At 37.1% G+C, this 16,677-nt stretch overlaps 1 protein-coding gene across 2 annotated transcripts in view; it reads right to left on the bottom strand.

Annotated features, from left to right (window-relative positions):
- LOC101296344 (cytochrome P450 71A25-like) overlaps nt 1–10,857 on the bottom strand; it is a 14,120-nt gene extending 3,263 nt beyond the window's left edge. Inside the window, exons 1-2 of one of the 2 annotated variants that reach the window (XM_004309991.1) lie at nt 9,943–10,857; nt 8,965–9,814 (exon numbers count right to left, since the gene is read on the bottom strand). In XM_004309991.1, the coding sequence (XP_004310039.1) occupies nt 9,185–9,814; nt 9,943–10,836 (1,524 nt within the window). In that variant the 5' untranslated portion in view covers nt 10,837–10,857 and the 3' untranslated portion in view covers nt 8,965–9,184. Of the gene's footprint in view, nt 1–8,964; nt 9,815–9,942 lie in introns of those variants that run through there. The other variant, XM_004309992.1, reaches the window with a different exon arrangement.
- Between the last annotated feature and the right edge of the window lie 5,820 nt (nt 10,858–16,677).

The raw sequence follows: 16,677 nt of genomic DNA, 5'->3' as shown, positions 1-16,677 counted from the left end.
GCGCGCCCACGCCCTCATCCTAACCTCCGGGCAATGCCCAGATCACTTCCTAATCAACAATCTCATCACTATGTATGCGAAATGCAGGTCGCTGACGTATGCACGCCACCTGTTCGATAAAAGTCCTGACCAAGACCTGGTCACCTGGAACGCCATTCTAGCAGCCTACGCGCAATCGGGTCGCTATCTGGTTCAAAATGCTCAAGAGGGGCTTGGTTAATGTGTTGTTATTTTTGTCAGTGGCATGACATGTAATTTTTTAAAAGTTTATGGGTAACGGTTTAAAGAATTTAAATAGGTGTATTGTTTTATCATCAAGGAACATTTGTTAACATTTTTATCATTTATTACTTCTAAATGTACTATTTTATCATTGGCCCAATATAAAATATCATTAATTTATTAGCCAAAATATCATAATTTTATTTTTGAGCGCGACTATTGGGACCTCCAGATTTGCTCAATATACCTCCACATGTTTTGACTTATTAGATTACAAATATACCCTCATACAAAATGACAGTTATAGACATTGAATTTCATAAAAAAAAAAAAATTGTAATCACATTAATATTCTTTCCTTTTTTTTTGTTCAAGTTAACAATACAAACCTAAGGTTATTTTAGGAATTTGAAAAGAGGTCTAATGAGCAAATACTTATTTTTAAAAATAAAAATGAGGTGTAAAGAGACAGAGAGGTATACTGAGCAAATTTAGAGGTCCCAATAGCCGCATTCTTTGTCTTTTAATAAACACAGTATTAACCCAAAACACCAAAATCCTTCACTCTTCTCCTCAACGTTCCAGCTGCTCTAGTCCCCTGTCCAACTATTGACATAAACTAGCTACTTATGATACTTCACAACTCATAATTCTTCCCCATTAAAAATTCCCAAAACCCAGAAAAATCAAAAACTTTCTTCAAACATATATAAAACTCCAAAAACAGAAACCCCCACCAGCCAGAATCCTTTTTCTCTCTGTTTAATTCAATTTTTCCCAAAATCCTATTTCTCTCTTTTCACCTCTTCTTCTTCTCCAGTCCTCGTTCTCACTAATACACACATTTATTAATGGCCAAAGAGAAGCAACAAAAAGGAGAGAAGAAGCTGAATTTTTTTTTTTGGGTTGCTATAGTTTAGGTTTTGGATTTTATTTTTATTTTATATTTTTTTAAAGTAACAATTGATGATGTGGTGTGTCGGAGGGTGACATGGCGTGTCGGTCAAAGTGTCGGGGTGTGTCGGAAAAATCAACATTTTCTGACACGCCACTGATATGAAGTGTCGGTGCAACATAGAAGAATATAGTTTTCTTCAATTATTGCAGCTGGGTGTTTGGTCAATCACTGGTCCAACCCATTAAAGAAAAAAAACTGAATTTATTTTAGAATTTGGCCACTAAAGAGGGAACCTTCACTCCTATAAGACTGCAATTTAGTGGGGATAACCAGGCATGACTCTAATAAAATTTCAAAATCTACGATGGAATTTTAGATAATGGGAGAGAGTTAAAACTAGAGTGAATGGAGCGGAAGAGTTTAATTTATTAAAACAAATATTCACATCGAAAAATGACACAAATTTTTGTTAATAATTATAATATATAAGGACAGAAGAGAGAGAGTTGTCAAACACAGTTGTAAATATATAGTGCCTCGTGCTTGTCACAAGTTTTTCTTTGCTTTCTTTTTTTGATGGATGGAATCCAGTAAGAATTCGACTATTTTGGTCTATGTCTTCACTGGTTCTATCCATCAAAAAAAAGATGCGAAGAAAAGGGAAAAGAGAAACTTCAATCCCTTGAGGCGAGCAATTTAGTTTAAACTTTTATTGCAAAAAGTCCCAAACAACCATTGATGGGATGTCTACTATAGTATATACTAGTCTTTGTGATTTTTACTCACATGCTGCTGTGAGTAATTTTCGCGTTTAGTTAGCAAATGTGATTTTTAAAAATAGCATCATATTTCAAATACAGGGCTGGTGCAACCGATGATTTAAAAGTGTGAAGTTGTAGAGAAGTACATCGATCATATCATGTTTGTTAATTGTGTTCACTTGTAGGGAGCAGCTCTAGTCCTTCTTGAGTAGCATGATCATTATTATTATCATAGATAAGATGATTCAGTCCCCCAGCCACAAAAGATCAATCCATATTCAAAACCTTTATCATATTAATCGGAATAATGCAACAAAGATCAATGCATATAAGGTAAAGTTTTCTGAGTTTAAGTCTCTAGCTCTCTATATTTTCTTCTTTAGCTCTAGTCTCATCCAGCTTGTCTTCCATAAGTTTCCCATGCTGTTTTGTGCTTCCTAGGAATTTGAAAGTTTGTCCAATGTCCTCAGGACCCAACTCGTAAGATGGTCCGGATCACTTGAAGTTGAACCAACAGGCCTCTCTGAATTATGACCTTGTAATAGGTTCCTTACTTCCTTCTTAATCTCCCCAAATTTCTAATCCATGCAGGAGTCACAAATAGCTTATGTAGGAAATTAACATTTTACAAAGAGATGAGCATATATACATAGACCTTGAACACTAATATCAAAGCTAAAAATAGATGTAGTAAGATAATTATATGAGAAATTTTATTCACACATTGCAAAATACTAGATAAACATCTCATTTTTTATACACCTAACATTATATTTTGTGGGTACGTTAAATTACCAAAATATCAGAATTATTAGATAGTTTACATTTGCAATTAGATCTACCACATATGGAACTTATGGATTAATGCTCAATTAACTTACTCTAAATTATTCTTTACATGTACGTGTACGTACGTAACGAAAGAGCTCGAGGTTGATGAACGATTCAGATCGACTATTATACTTCCAGAACAATAAATTATGAAGAAATTCAACAACTAACAAACATAATGAATACAAAAACAAAATACTCACAGATTGACGTACGATTATGTATCATGTATGCAACTGATATATAATGCTACCTATGCTTATAATATTGTTGGTTAAAACAACATTGAACATAGAAACTTCATGATCAATGAAAGAAACAAAATGATAAGATGCTTAGGTTAACTTGTTGTGAGAGATTATATATATTAATCTTCAAGATCGACTAAGTAAGAGCTTGTTCTTATTGATGGTTTTTATTTTTAATATATTTTTAAAATTTTGACGGTATATAAAAAAGAAAAGAAAAGATGTGTATTTTAGTTAATATGTATGATATATGTATTATGAATGAGGATAGTTTTGAAAGTTTGTGGTTGTATATCTAGTAAAATGTTAATATATTGGATACATAATATATTAAGCAGGGTATGTGTATCTAGTATTTTATAATGTATTAATAAAATTTCTCTAATTATACCAAAGGAAAAAAAGAAGAAGAAGATCTTGAATACATATTTATCACAGATAATAATTGCCTGCAATGAGAACATGCACAGTATCATATGAACTCGAATTCAAAGAAGAATTTTTTAGTAAAAAAGAAAAAGTTTCAGCCCTATTAGTCAAATAAAAATAAAAGTTAATATGCTGACTAATATGACTCAAAGACACAAATACATCACCTTAAGAATGGAACTTCCAGCAACAAACTACTTTCCAATTAAAACACCGCAAAATCTAAAATCCATCGCTCCAGTTTTCTCGGAGCCCTTAGACCGAAACCTTAGGTTTCGAGAGTAGTGCGGCGGCAGCCTTACAGTCGTCTATCTGCGTAGAGGACGTCCCGGCGTCGGGTTCCAAGACAGAGTGGAGGTTGCTTACCCAACAGTGGGTGTTGGCAGGTAGAGTGGCTGAGTTTTGACGATCTCGAGTTCCGTCGGCGGTAAGACTTGGGGTTTTGATTGTTTCGACGTCGATACTTGAACACGGCGTTGGAAGAGTATTGCTTTGAGGCGATAGACAGATCTAGATTATGGGTTTGAGGAGGAGGTAGGCGGTTCCGTGCTTGGAGGATCTTTCCGGCAGCAGCGGCGGCTTCGGGGTCGTCTACAGCGGTATAACAAGGCTAAGGAGCCATGACATCATGGCAGAGGAGACCGTCGGATTAATTCTGCTGCTGTGGCGGCTCTGGCGGATGTAGTCGGGGCTGGTTCAGTCGGATCTGACAAAGGGAGTGTGTCATATGGGCTGGGCTTGCCTATAACCCATTTCATTATTCTTTTCCTTGTTGGGTTTGATTTTGGACTAAAGTCTTGGTTAGAATTGTTGTGGCTTGCTATGAAAGAGATCCCTTTTAAATCCTACCAATTCCCCTCTTTCTTTTCAATTCGATGAAAAGGTACACCATTGGGTTTTAAGCCTGATTCGATTGAAAGATGAGTCGTTGCTGGAGTTTAGGAGGTTATATGCTTTCTAGTTTGTCATATCTACCTTTTTGGATGTAGTTTTGAGGTTGTAAATCAATTCTTAGATGTAGTCCGTATTTAGTTTTCTAGCTATGATGCTTGTATGGTCTTCAGACTATTCATGCTTGACCGTTTTGGTCGTCATGATTTTTAATCAATGGAACTATATATCTCCTTTCACCTAAAAAAAAAAAAAAAACTAAATTTTTTGAATTCCTTACACTACAGATCAACAAATGAATAGACAATATCTTTCATCACGCAATCCCCAAAAAAGTACCCGTTAAGCTTAATTGACATGCACCAACTAGAAAACATAGTAGATTAGAGACGCAACTAAAACAAAATCCGATAGCCTCAAACTCTCACACTGCAAAATCCGATAGTCTCAAACTCTCTTTCCTGTAGACATGCACCAATCAGAAAACATAGTAGATTAGAGACGCAACTAAAACAAAATTCGATAGTCTCAAACTCTCACACTGCAAAGCTGCACTGGTTCTGGAAAAAGTAAAATATAAGCATGCATTTGTTTTGGAAATAATTTAATTGTACCTCAAAACTTCATCCAATCCCGCCCTAGTTCTTCATTCAAAATCTCTATCTCACTTGCACTTCGAAACTGAAAAATAATAATAATTAAAAGACGAAGAGGATTTTGTGATAGAACTAAAAGAAAAACATGAGAAATAATGGATACGGAAAGTAAAAGAGTGGAACTACACTGTAATCTGAGATGCCTAAATGCCTACACATTTACAGATAACAAAAGAGGAAGCTGTAATCCCCCTTTATAAGTTTATAAGTTAATGGATCATTCGATGAAGTGTTAAACTTGCAAAAAAAGAAAAAAGAAAAAAAAATCATTTCAATTAGTTAACAATCTAAAACAGTTTAGATGACATGATAACCAAACTCGGGATTATATAATATGTACTCACAGTTTACACTACAACCTCCATACCTTAAATCAAAGAAAGAAACAATATACAAATATGATGGAGCATATAAAAGAAAACACAATAAAGCTGTATCTGAAAAAAGCAGAATTAATCTTCCATGCTCAACCACACTCAAGCCTGAATACCCTCTTTGGAGCTTCGTTTTCACTAAAAAATGCATATACCCATCAACTAAGAAAAAAAAATCTAAAGAACCCAACAAACTTATATTGTTTTTGCAACTCTAACTAAAGGATCCAAGAAAAAGAAGCCAGAAACAAAACATAGTAATGTGGAATGTGGGAGATAAAAGTATCAGCCAAAACTAAGCAAATACTTTGAGAGCAATCATCAGACCTAAAAGAAAAGAAAAACAAAACGACCACCCAAGAAGAAGCGGTACCATTCTTTGGCCCTGATAAAACTTTCTCTTCTAAGAACAGAAATCGATCAGAGAATCTGAAGACATCAAACAAAATGGATCAGAAAAAAAACAAAAAGAAAGAAAGAACCAACAACCATAATTCAAATTCCATAAAAACCAAATTACCTTTGGATTCACGTACGTATATCAACTTGTTTGACAGAGGACCTGCGCAGCTACTTCGTGTGAAGGTCGAACAGAGCACCAACTAATTTCTGATTACACCAACTCCACCAACTCAACAACCTGAGTTCTTCTAGATATCCATTCATGTTCGAACCCAGGAGTTCAAGAACAGTTGCCGGAAACAGAAACTTTCGACGATACCGAAAAATACCCAAAATCACACAGTAATAAAAATTTAGTCAAATCTAGAAACTTATCATACTAGAAAGTAGAGGAGAACGAGAGGATCAATCTCCATACCACATGCAGAAGAATCGATATATTGTCGAAGCCGCTGGAAATTGACGTCGAACCGTCGAAGTTTCGTACATCAAATATCTTTCCTCGGCTAACTATCGGACGAGCCACCAATCCTAGCGCGTCTGCGACGTCGTGAGAAGCAGAGAGGAACAAGTGTGCTGTAGGAAAGTTACCGGAAGGAGGAGAGCCAGTCCGGCCGACCTCGACATGTCGGTGGGTCGAGAACTCGATCTGAACAGTTCTGTTTCTTTCTCGATTCTTCTTAGTTGTTCAATTGGTCAAATGCCTATTTATAGATAACTCCAATTTGTTGATTAACGGCTGAGATGAAGCCATGGGATTTGTACGGCTGAGATTGCACTTAACCAAATTCCTTTTCATTTTGGTTAATTTCTGCAGTTTCTGAACATATAGGGAATCATAAAAATTAGCTCGGATAGCAGTCAAATCTCTGAAAATATCCACGAACGTGTCTTATCGTGTACTTTATTATCCAAGTCTGAAATCATGGACATGCATGACCTAGTAAAAATTTATGAAAATCTCCAAGAACACATTTTTAATACCTTCGAGGTCGAACTGAACATATAGGGAATCATAAAAATTAGCTCGGATAGCAGTCAAATCTTTGAAAATATCCACGAACTTGTCTTATCGTGTACTTTATTATCCAAGTCTGAAATCATGGACATGCATGACCTAGTAAAAATTTATGAAAATCTCCAAGAACACATTTTTAATACCTTCGAGGTCGAAGCTATTTACCGAAAGACCTCAAATTAAGCTTGTCAAATATTCCGGGTGTCACATATTCCATCGAGAGAGGAGAAGAACGAAACCCTCACATGTACACCCAACCTCCAAGCTATATATGGGCACGCCCCCGAAATAAGCATCTCTTTCGGTCGAACACATCATGTGCCGACATGACCAAAGGCCAGTACTAACATAGCGATGCAGTCGGACATGAGAGATAGTGAACTCACGCAAGAACTACGGTTTTATGCATCTGTAGAGCTTATTCTAAGAGATGAATACTTGATTAATATTTGTTTTCTTCCAATGACCAAATTAATTATATTTTTCCTTTTCTTTTCAATTTCGTCTCCTTTGTGTATGACACTGCCACTTATGTTGCAACATACGACAAATACTTATTACGTTCTTGATGAGTCGATCCACCAACATATTGAGCCGATTTTATACCATCTTTTTCGCTAACATAGATTTCAATACTCTAGTCAGTCTCCATATTGGTCTCTTTCTTATGTATGTTAGATAGATTATAGTCATTTGAATGTTGAACATCCAAATGAAAGGCAACTCAAAATTGGTAATAGATGTCGTTAATGGGAGAATCAGCACCCCTTAGAGATTGCCCAAGATTTCATGATATTAAGAATATTGAAAGATCTTTCTCTTTCATTTCTTTCATATGCATGTGTATAGACTATAGATCAAGTAATATAGAAGCCAATTTTGTGGCGGACGCCGTTACTCATGAAGTACACCAACTCCTAGATGACCACATATGGAGTAATAGTATTCCAAGCTTGGCTACTAGAGCCTTGCTCTTTGATAATATAAACTCATATTGATTACATCAATTGTGAGCTTTGAGTGCCCCTCAACTTGGATCTTCTTGCAGTTATTTAGCAGTGCATGAAAGATACCATCTCGAACAGCTAGCACTGCACTCGGCCACAAGAACTGAAGCTGAACCAACCTTTCTAGAACCGCCAAAAATAGGCTCTTCATTGTGATTTCTGATGACAAACCCAGCAGCAGCCAAGTTGTTGCTAAGAACAAACCCATCAAAGTTGAGTTTGGTGAAGTTTTCTGACCGTGGATGCCACCGAATGTCTTAAGGATGGGAGTGACTTCTTCCATAGTCGATATTTTCACCCGTAAAGGCATTTGGATTGTGCTTTCTATACACCTCAGCAGAGGTGTCTGCAACATGAACAACACTCACATAAGAAGGAGACTTGACTCTGAAGATGAGGCTAGTTCAGTTGGTTGAGGGCTGAGTTGGTTTATATTCTACATAAGGGAGATCGTTGGTTCGAATATTGTTTTTCTTCACTTTTCCTTTCTTTTGTTCCTATTTTCATTTTTGTTTCTCCACTTTACCCATTCCTCTCTTTTTAATTCTCTTTTCTTTCTTCTTTTCTAAGGAGAAATATTTTCTATTAGCATTAATTTATGTGTTTTTTTATTCTTTTCTCATTTTGTCTTCCTCTGTTTCTCTAGTTACAACATATTCTACTACAATTTTATTAGTTATTTTATTTTCTATTACAATTTTTTTTTTTACACGTAAAAGCAGCCCAACCCATATTTAATTCCTAGTTTCACCACTGTCTATAATGGCTGATCGAGCTGTTGTAGCCCGTCATAAGCACTAGTAATGTATTTGCAAAGCACTCAACACTTTCCGATCCTGAGATTGAAGCTCACATTTGCAATCGACGGATTTAACATCTAGCTTCTCTTTCGGTATTGCATTATTGTGTGTGTTTGCATGCATGTGTTTGCTCTGCGAGGACAATGAACTGTACGTGTTAGATTCTTATATGATATGAGAGACAAGCTCCAGCACTTATTCAATAGCTATTCATAATCATCGATCAGTTCTTCACCCTTATTTTCATAACCATGACTGAAAAAGCAAAATAATTAAACATTGGGTCATGTTGGTGTAAGTCGTGTATTGTAGTTGGGATTGTGAGTATTGTGTATTGTTAGGAATATCATAATTAGTTTCCTAATCAGACTTGATGTATTCTTGTATATATACTCCGTTTATATGGAGAAGATGGATATCAGAAATTCTCAAATAGTTTCTCTTACCTTGTTTGACTCTCAAACATATGACAAACAGATCAAGCAATGACCAAGCTAGCTAGGAGCTAGTTGAGTCACGCATGAGATCTGTTCGTTAATAAAGGAAGCAGAAAACGTGATTATTTTAGGGTTGGTAGAATACAGCAACTTTTTAACTAAAGTAAAGTAGTTCATCTGGATCAATATAGTCGAATCTGAAGTGATCGATTAAGCTGATGAATATGGTGCGGCGAAGGCTTTAAGCGGGTGCTTTTTATGAACTGTTATACCAGATGTTTCAGTCATGTCTAGATCCTCGCTTCTTACTCCTCCAGCAGCAGGCAGTGTCCAATCAAACTTGTGCAGCAAATTTGCTAGAGCAATCTCATTAACAGTTGTAGCAAACTGAATCCCGGGACACATCCTCCTGCCTGCTCCGAATGGAATCAACTCAAAGTCATTTCCTTTATAACTTATATCACTATTAGGATTCAAGAATCTCTCTGGCTCAAACTCGTCCGGTTTGTAATACGACTTGCGATCTCTACCGATTTGCCAAACATTCACTATGATTTGTGTGTTGGCCTTAATGTTGTAACCATTTAATTCAACATCTTGGGTCGATTGCCTAGGCATAATGAGGGGAAGTGGAGGATGTAAGCGAAGAGTCTCCTTGATCACTGCGTTCAGGTAGTGCATATTGATCACATCATCCTCTGTTAATATGTCTTCTTCACCTTTGTTGACAGCCCTAATTTCAGTCTGCAATTTGCTCATGACCTTTGGGTGCTTTATGATCTCAGCCATGGTCCATTCTGCGAGTGTGGCTATGGTATCAGTTCCAGCAAGAAACATATCCTGCAAATTAGCATTTGAACAATTAGTATGATGTAATAAATATATAACATCTGCCATGTAACTCCGGCATTCGATGATCACATGCACGGATACATGTATGTGAGAGAGAGAGAGAGAGAGAGAGAGACCAAGATGACACCCTTTATGCTAGTTCTGTCAATGCGAAAACCAGGAGAGTGTTGCTGCTGAAGCTCTAGTAAAACGTCCACAAAATCCTTCTCGTCCTCGGCCTTCTGAACGGTACTATCCATATGCTCTTGAATCACTATATCCAAGAAATCATCAAACAATTTAGCCACTCTGTCTAGTGACGCGTCCAAACCAGAGACACGGTCCAACCAACCAAGCCATGGAATGTAGTCGCCAACATATAGACTTCCAAGTAACTCCGTATGCTCATTCGAAAGCTCTTTAAAAACCCCATCACTGTAGTAACTCTTCCCTAGAGCCACTCTCGAGACAACATCGTTTGTAAGCGTCAGAAGCATGTCCCTCAAATTCACTACTCCTCCTTCTGAATCCCTTATCTTCATCATCATGGCTTTGGTTTCCTCTTCCCTAACGCCGCGGAAAGACCGAACCCTTTTGTTGCTCAAGAGATTCAACACGCAGATGCTCTTCACCTGCCTCCAGTACTCACCGTAAGGTGCCGTGGCCACATCTTTAGAGTTGTAGAGAAGCTTTGCGAAGACGGTGGACTTGGGCCTGCTGGAGAACGTGAGGTCATGTGTTTTCATGATTGCCTGAGCAGCCTCGGCGGAGGAGACGACGAGAACGGGGACGCTTCCGAAGTGGAGGAGCATGAGAGGGCCATGGACTTGAGACAAGGCTTGAAGTGAGAGATGTAGCGGAGACCGTGGTGAGCCTATTTGGTGAAGGTTACCGATGATAGGGAGTTTCGGTGGAGAAGGTGGTGATGAGTTTGTAGTAGTGGAAGTGGAAGACCACCTGTATAGGATCAGAATGAAGAAAATGGCAACAAGTATCATTGCTAGGGTTTCATTGTTGATCAGCTCCGCCATAATGAGCAGCTAGCAGATCGTACTCAAATATCTTCTTCTATATAAGCCAGTAATTATATATATGCCTAGGCCTAGCTATGTGGTTGATCTCACATAAGATAATTAGATAATTAGGAGAAGGATTACAGATATTTTCATTTTTAACTCGGTTAAAGTGTTTAACTTAGACACACGAGGCCAGATCACCCAGATGGGCAACAAAAGAAAAACATAAGCGAGAAAAACATGGAGTACGTGATTAGTGTTCATTTTTGGTCAAAATTGGTGTGCATTGTTAGTTATTTTTTTCTATATAAGGCGTTGTTAATTAGTTGGTTGGACTGTACTGTTTGATTGTTTATTCCTATTTGCTCACATCATGGATTTGTTTTTTTTTGTATAAAATGGATTTGGTAGAGGATCTACCACATAAGTTATGAGACATGAGTTTTGTCATTTTACCAAAAACAAATCGGGAGTACCAACCGAGTACTTTATGGTGAGAAGTGAAAACAACGGTGCAGGGTTCAATCCAGAGATGGATTACAGCTAGATATATTGTTTTTAACACTCAATTAATTAAACATATGAGGGTGCTTAAGATATAGCGAGAAAAACGTGTAGTGGTTGGTGACTTGGTGTGCATTGTTAATTAGTTGTTTTTGTTTTTTCAATACAATGCACCAGAGAGAGAGGTTTAACTTTTTAAGTTTTTGTGTAATTAACAAAAGATATCAGGACAAAAAGGTAGCTTTAAACAGAGCAAGGACAGTTTTGTAATTATATATAAACTGATAACAAAATTATATTAACTTTTACATTGACAGAGTTGTAAATAAGAAAAAAGACAGCGACAGAATGGTAATTGAGTTGGCCACTCAGACTACAGAAATTACTATTCTACCCTCGCTTTTCTGCTTATTTACGTCTCTGTCATCCGATCTTTAAATATCATTTTATCTTCTATTTTTAGTAATTTACACAATTGTCATCGTCTCTCTCTCAGACTGAATGACAGTCCAGTAAATAAAATAAAAATAAGGGTATATCGGTAATTTTCAAGGGGCTTATGAACAGTAAATGGCTGCTTCTACTTTATTAACTAGGAAGCGTGCCCGCACGTTGCAGCGGGTTATACGGTTAATATATAGATATAGTTGTAGTAATGCATTCTAGTTAAAAAGCTTACACAATGATGCAGGGGTTACAACTTTTTATTCCTGAATTTGATATAGTAATTTAATCATAAAGTATACAATTTTAACTAAAGATATAGTTTTACAATTGAGTATAAGCTAGTGTTTTGACCAGACCGGCATATATACCTATTTCAAAAAATGGAAGTTTGAGCAGGGGTTGGTATAGTTTTACCGTCCTCATATAGCCGTCAGACTGCGCATACTTCCGAGATTTCTTGTGTGTTCATACAACTCCTACCACTTTTAGTCTAAAAACCCTGACAGAAGGCAAAAAAGGCAACTCAAATGTCATTTCTTAAGAAATAGGGCAAAAGCTGGAAAACGCCAAAAGTATGCGTACGTTTGATAAAGTCTGTTACGGAAGGGTAATGTTGTAATTTCATGTCTTCACAGTAAGTAATTTATTTTACTGGGAGACTGGAGGACAGAATAGAGATTTTGCCACAAGATCGATCGAACAAACTGGGTAGAAGCAGTCTGGGGAAAGCTCTTCAACTCATACCCGAGCGACCATGCTTGTCTGTGAGCTCTGTCGTACCAATGATCATGTATGCTGAGATTGCCCTAAAATATCAAAAGGAATGGGATGGGGTTGACCTTATTGTTACGGTCCCTGTAAAAAGAAGGATGACGATCCTCGTGAGCACAGAGCACTGGTCTGTTGAAATGGTCAAACAATGTGTAGTATGTGAGATATGGGTAATCACTGGGAAGGCAACGTAGACAGAGAGAGTGGAGATGAGGAAGAGGCACAAAGCAGGCAGAAAAAGAACAGGAAGCATATGCATGTAACAGACAGTTGTAAAAAACCTTCTCAGCTATTGTGTCTTGGATTAAATGAGCATCATAAGAGATTGTAGATTTGTAGAAATGACTTGGAAGGTCATGGAAGAATTGGCTTGACTGTCAAAGAACGCAAAGTCTTGCTTCAGGACTGATTTCAAGTATTCCATTCTCATTCTCGATGTTTGTCTCTCAGCAGTTCTGGTCCAACAAAATCCCTCTGCAAAATTTGATTATCGTCAACAAAAATTTCAAGCACACCTCCAGCATGTAATTGTTTCATTCGGCTTATCAAATTATTCATTTCAGGAATAAACTGATGTATATGACTTGGGACTAAACCCTTTAGCCAAGCATCAATAACAAGTGTACAGCAGAAATTTACAAAAATCATATCAAGGTAAATCTCCTACTAATCTGATGAATATTAGTTGAGAGGTTCCATTTGTACGGTTTTTGGTTATCCTGTTTTTGATCTGCTGAGCCTCATTTCAGTTATATACGCAAATGGAAATTGGTAACAAGATTAGTTTTCTTCAAGTGTATTAATGCAAGTTTTCTGATGTTGATTTTGTGTGCTAGATTGTACTGACAAGAAGGAAGGAAGGGGGGGGGGGAATTTACCTCTAAACCACAATGGAATAAACTGAATTTAATTCTATATAAGACTCGTGGAAACAATTGGAAACTAACACCATCCATTACAAAGAGTGCAAATCTAAGGGGGTTGTATTCAATTAAAAGTCTATTGGATTTTTTTGTATTTCCAAAGTCTATACTATAGGTATTCAATTCAGATTTTTAAAAGTCTTTTGAAATCTGTTGATATTCAATAAATCTAAAATATCCGTCTAAATCTAGTGGTATATATTCAAAAGTTCATCGAGTTTGAAGGATTCTATTATTTCATCGACTTTGTAGGATTCTTTAGTGCTTGGTATAAATACCAAACCCCTTGAGAAATCTGACCCCTACACAAGAGATTTTCAAGTATTCAGCATCTCTGGTACTGAAGATGAAACGTCAACAGCATCGAAGATGAACTGGCCTTGACGACCACGATCGATCTTAACGCCTTTGTTTTCTGATAACAAAGGTACTTTCCCTCATTCTGATTTCGCTCTTTGTTGCTGTTCTCGTTTGAGATTTATTGATGATGATGATGATGGCTGGAGCTTGTATTTTCTTTGTTATGTGAATTAGATGCTTTGTGTTGTAACAGGGTTCTCCTATGATTCTTTTATGCACGACTGCTGCTTCTAATTCTGATTAGAACTTTTTGTATTTGTATTTCGTTCAGCGGTTAGTTAGGTTTGTCTTGTTTCGGAATTCTGGAATTGAATGCAACAGATTTTATATTTTAGGTTTGTGAATTTATAGACTTCCATTGTTCCCACAGAAAATTCTTTCATTGAAAAAGATTTTGTATTTCAAAAAAAAACCCTATATAATTTGTCTTATTGATTAGATGGGTAGGACATACTGATTGAGTGATTATAAATCTAACTGTAGAAAAAGGTTTATATAAAGTACTGTTGCCGTCCAAATTCTGTAGTGATCGAGATTGTCTAATGTCTATTTGGTTCTCAAGCTTCAGCATATGTCTGTACTTTATATATGGAAAGGCTAAAATTTAAGGACAATTTATGTTAACCTTCAGATATGGCTGAACTGAGTTGCAGTATATGTCAATCAAGTATCTGTTTTGGTTTTGTTCTTTTAACATTTTCAACTGCTAATGCTATTTTGTTAGTTACATTCATTACAAAATCTGATGTACTATCTCTATATTAACCAAAAATGCAATTGGAAGTGCATAATACATAGAGGAGCCTGCTATTAGTATGAAATTTCGAAGACATCTTTGACCTTAATTGCCTGGGTGCTTAAGTTCATTGTCATTGATAATGCTTGGATGACTACAATTGCTACTACTATGGCCGATGAATGATGGTGATGAAAATGTAGAGAATACACACACACAAACACATAGCAATGAAGATCAAGACAATGACAATGAGAATAATGAGGAACATGGATGGTGAGATTTATGAAGATAATGAAGTTGAAATGGAGGAGCACGCAACTAGCATTCTAATGATTTTGGAGGGATCAGCAACTTCACAGAATTGTCAGGATTTAAATCCTTAGAGTGCTGATGACACAATGCCAGTACTTGAGAGGTTTGTTATAAAAACAGATGATGATCCACATAGCATTGCTGAAGAGTGAAGAGGGAATTAGCTTTGATGAATGGAACCTCCAAACAATGCAGTAGAACGTGCAAGTATGCTGGTGCAACTTTGCAAATTTGCTTGCATGCAAACTCCCGTAGCCTAGCTATTCTTCAGCTTCCTATAAGTTGCAAAGAGTTGAAAATCTACAGCTACATGTTCCAACTGGGGTTTTGGAGCATGTAGATCTGAGGACCACCCTTCCTGGAGTTGGGTAACTAGTGTAGTTGCACTGTATAAGAACACACTTTGTTTCAAATCATGATTATTTTAATTTTATTCTTTGATTTTTGCTATATTTTTATTTTTATTTTTATTGTTGTAATTATTTTTCTTTTTATTGTTATTACAACAATCTAAAGTCCATAGAAATAGAGATAAATCAATCTAACAAAATTTGCTCAACTCTGCATGGAATTAAAACACTACCTAGAATTGGCAGACTTCATAGACCATTAAAGGGAAAATGCCTATTTAGTACTAATTGTAACCCTTTATTGCCTATTCCAATGACAATATATTGCCTATTCCAATGGCAATATTTTCTATGAGCTCATTTGAATGAAATTAAATTTTTTTTATGTCCAAATGGCCAAATCTTACTAAAATCTTAACAAACTATTTTATTTTAAGACTATTTTGCCCCCACCTCTTCAACATGAAAAGACTTGGCCGGAACCTCAAACTCCGGTCACCGGTAGCCGGACTCCGATCACCGGAATTTCTCCGACCGCGGGCCTCCGGTCACCGGAATTTCCCCAGTAACCAGTTACTGACCCCCAATAACCAGTTACTAACACCTAGTAACACCCAGTAACCAGTTACTGACTCCCAACAACCAATTTCTGACCAGTTAATGACCCCCAATAATCAGTTACTGATCAGTTACTGACCCCCACTAACCAGTTACTAACACCCAGTAAACCGTTAGAACTCAAGTCTTGAAGAGATAACAATCAAGTTGAAACAACAATCATCAACAAACATTCACAAGTTTTGAGCAGGAAAGCCGTCAGTGACCATACATATAGATACAAAATACACAGCCGCACAGTCATTATTGCTTATTATGTTGAAAACATGAGTATGAAGAATTGACCATACACAAATCACGGATCTCTGATACTTTGTCATGGTCATCTGGCTCCTGTAAGGCAATTATACCAATCCCTAACCTGCAACTACTAACCACTAACCACAATCAAATTAAACACTAAACAATTACTAAAAAGCAAACGTAAAAATAAAACCCTAACTCAGATCGATCCTTGAAGCAAAAGAGAGAAGTATACCGCATTGTTCGTGCTCCTCGGCAACAATGAACTCTGAATCGGCGTCGCTCATACCGAGTGAATCGAATGCCGGATCGGCACCGTGAAACCTGAAACGAAGCACCATACTAGAGATCAGAGAGGCAGATCTCTGTCTTTTGGAATCGAAACGCGACGAGGCAACGGGCCAGTGTTTGGCGTTGACGTGGCTCTTGTCCGTGAAGAGGAGACGATCGGCTCCGCCACGGACGGTGGTGTTCGGCGAAACCCTAGAAATGAGATTTGAGAGGATCAGAGAGAGAGAGAGAGAGAGAGAGAGAGAGAGAGAGAGAGAGAGAGAGAGAGAGAGAGAGAGAGTAGTAGTAGTAGTAGTTA

The sequence above is a fragment of the Fragaria vesca genome, unplaced genomic scaffold, assembly GCF_000184155.1.
Source record: "Fragaria vesca subsp. vesca unplaced genomic scaffold, FraVesHawaii_1.0 scf0513160_u, whole genome shotgun sequence".
Lineage (NCBI taxonomy): Eukaryota > Viridiplantae > Streptophyta > Magnoliopsida > Rosales > Rosaceae > Fragaria > Fragaria vesca.
This window is presented reverse-complemented; position numbering and strand designations above follow the sequence as displayed.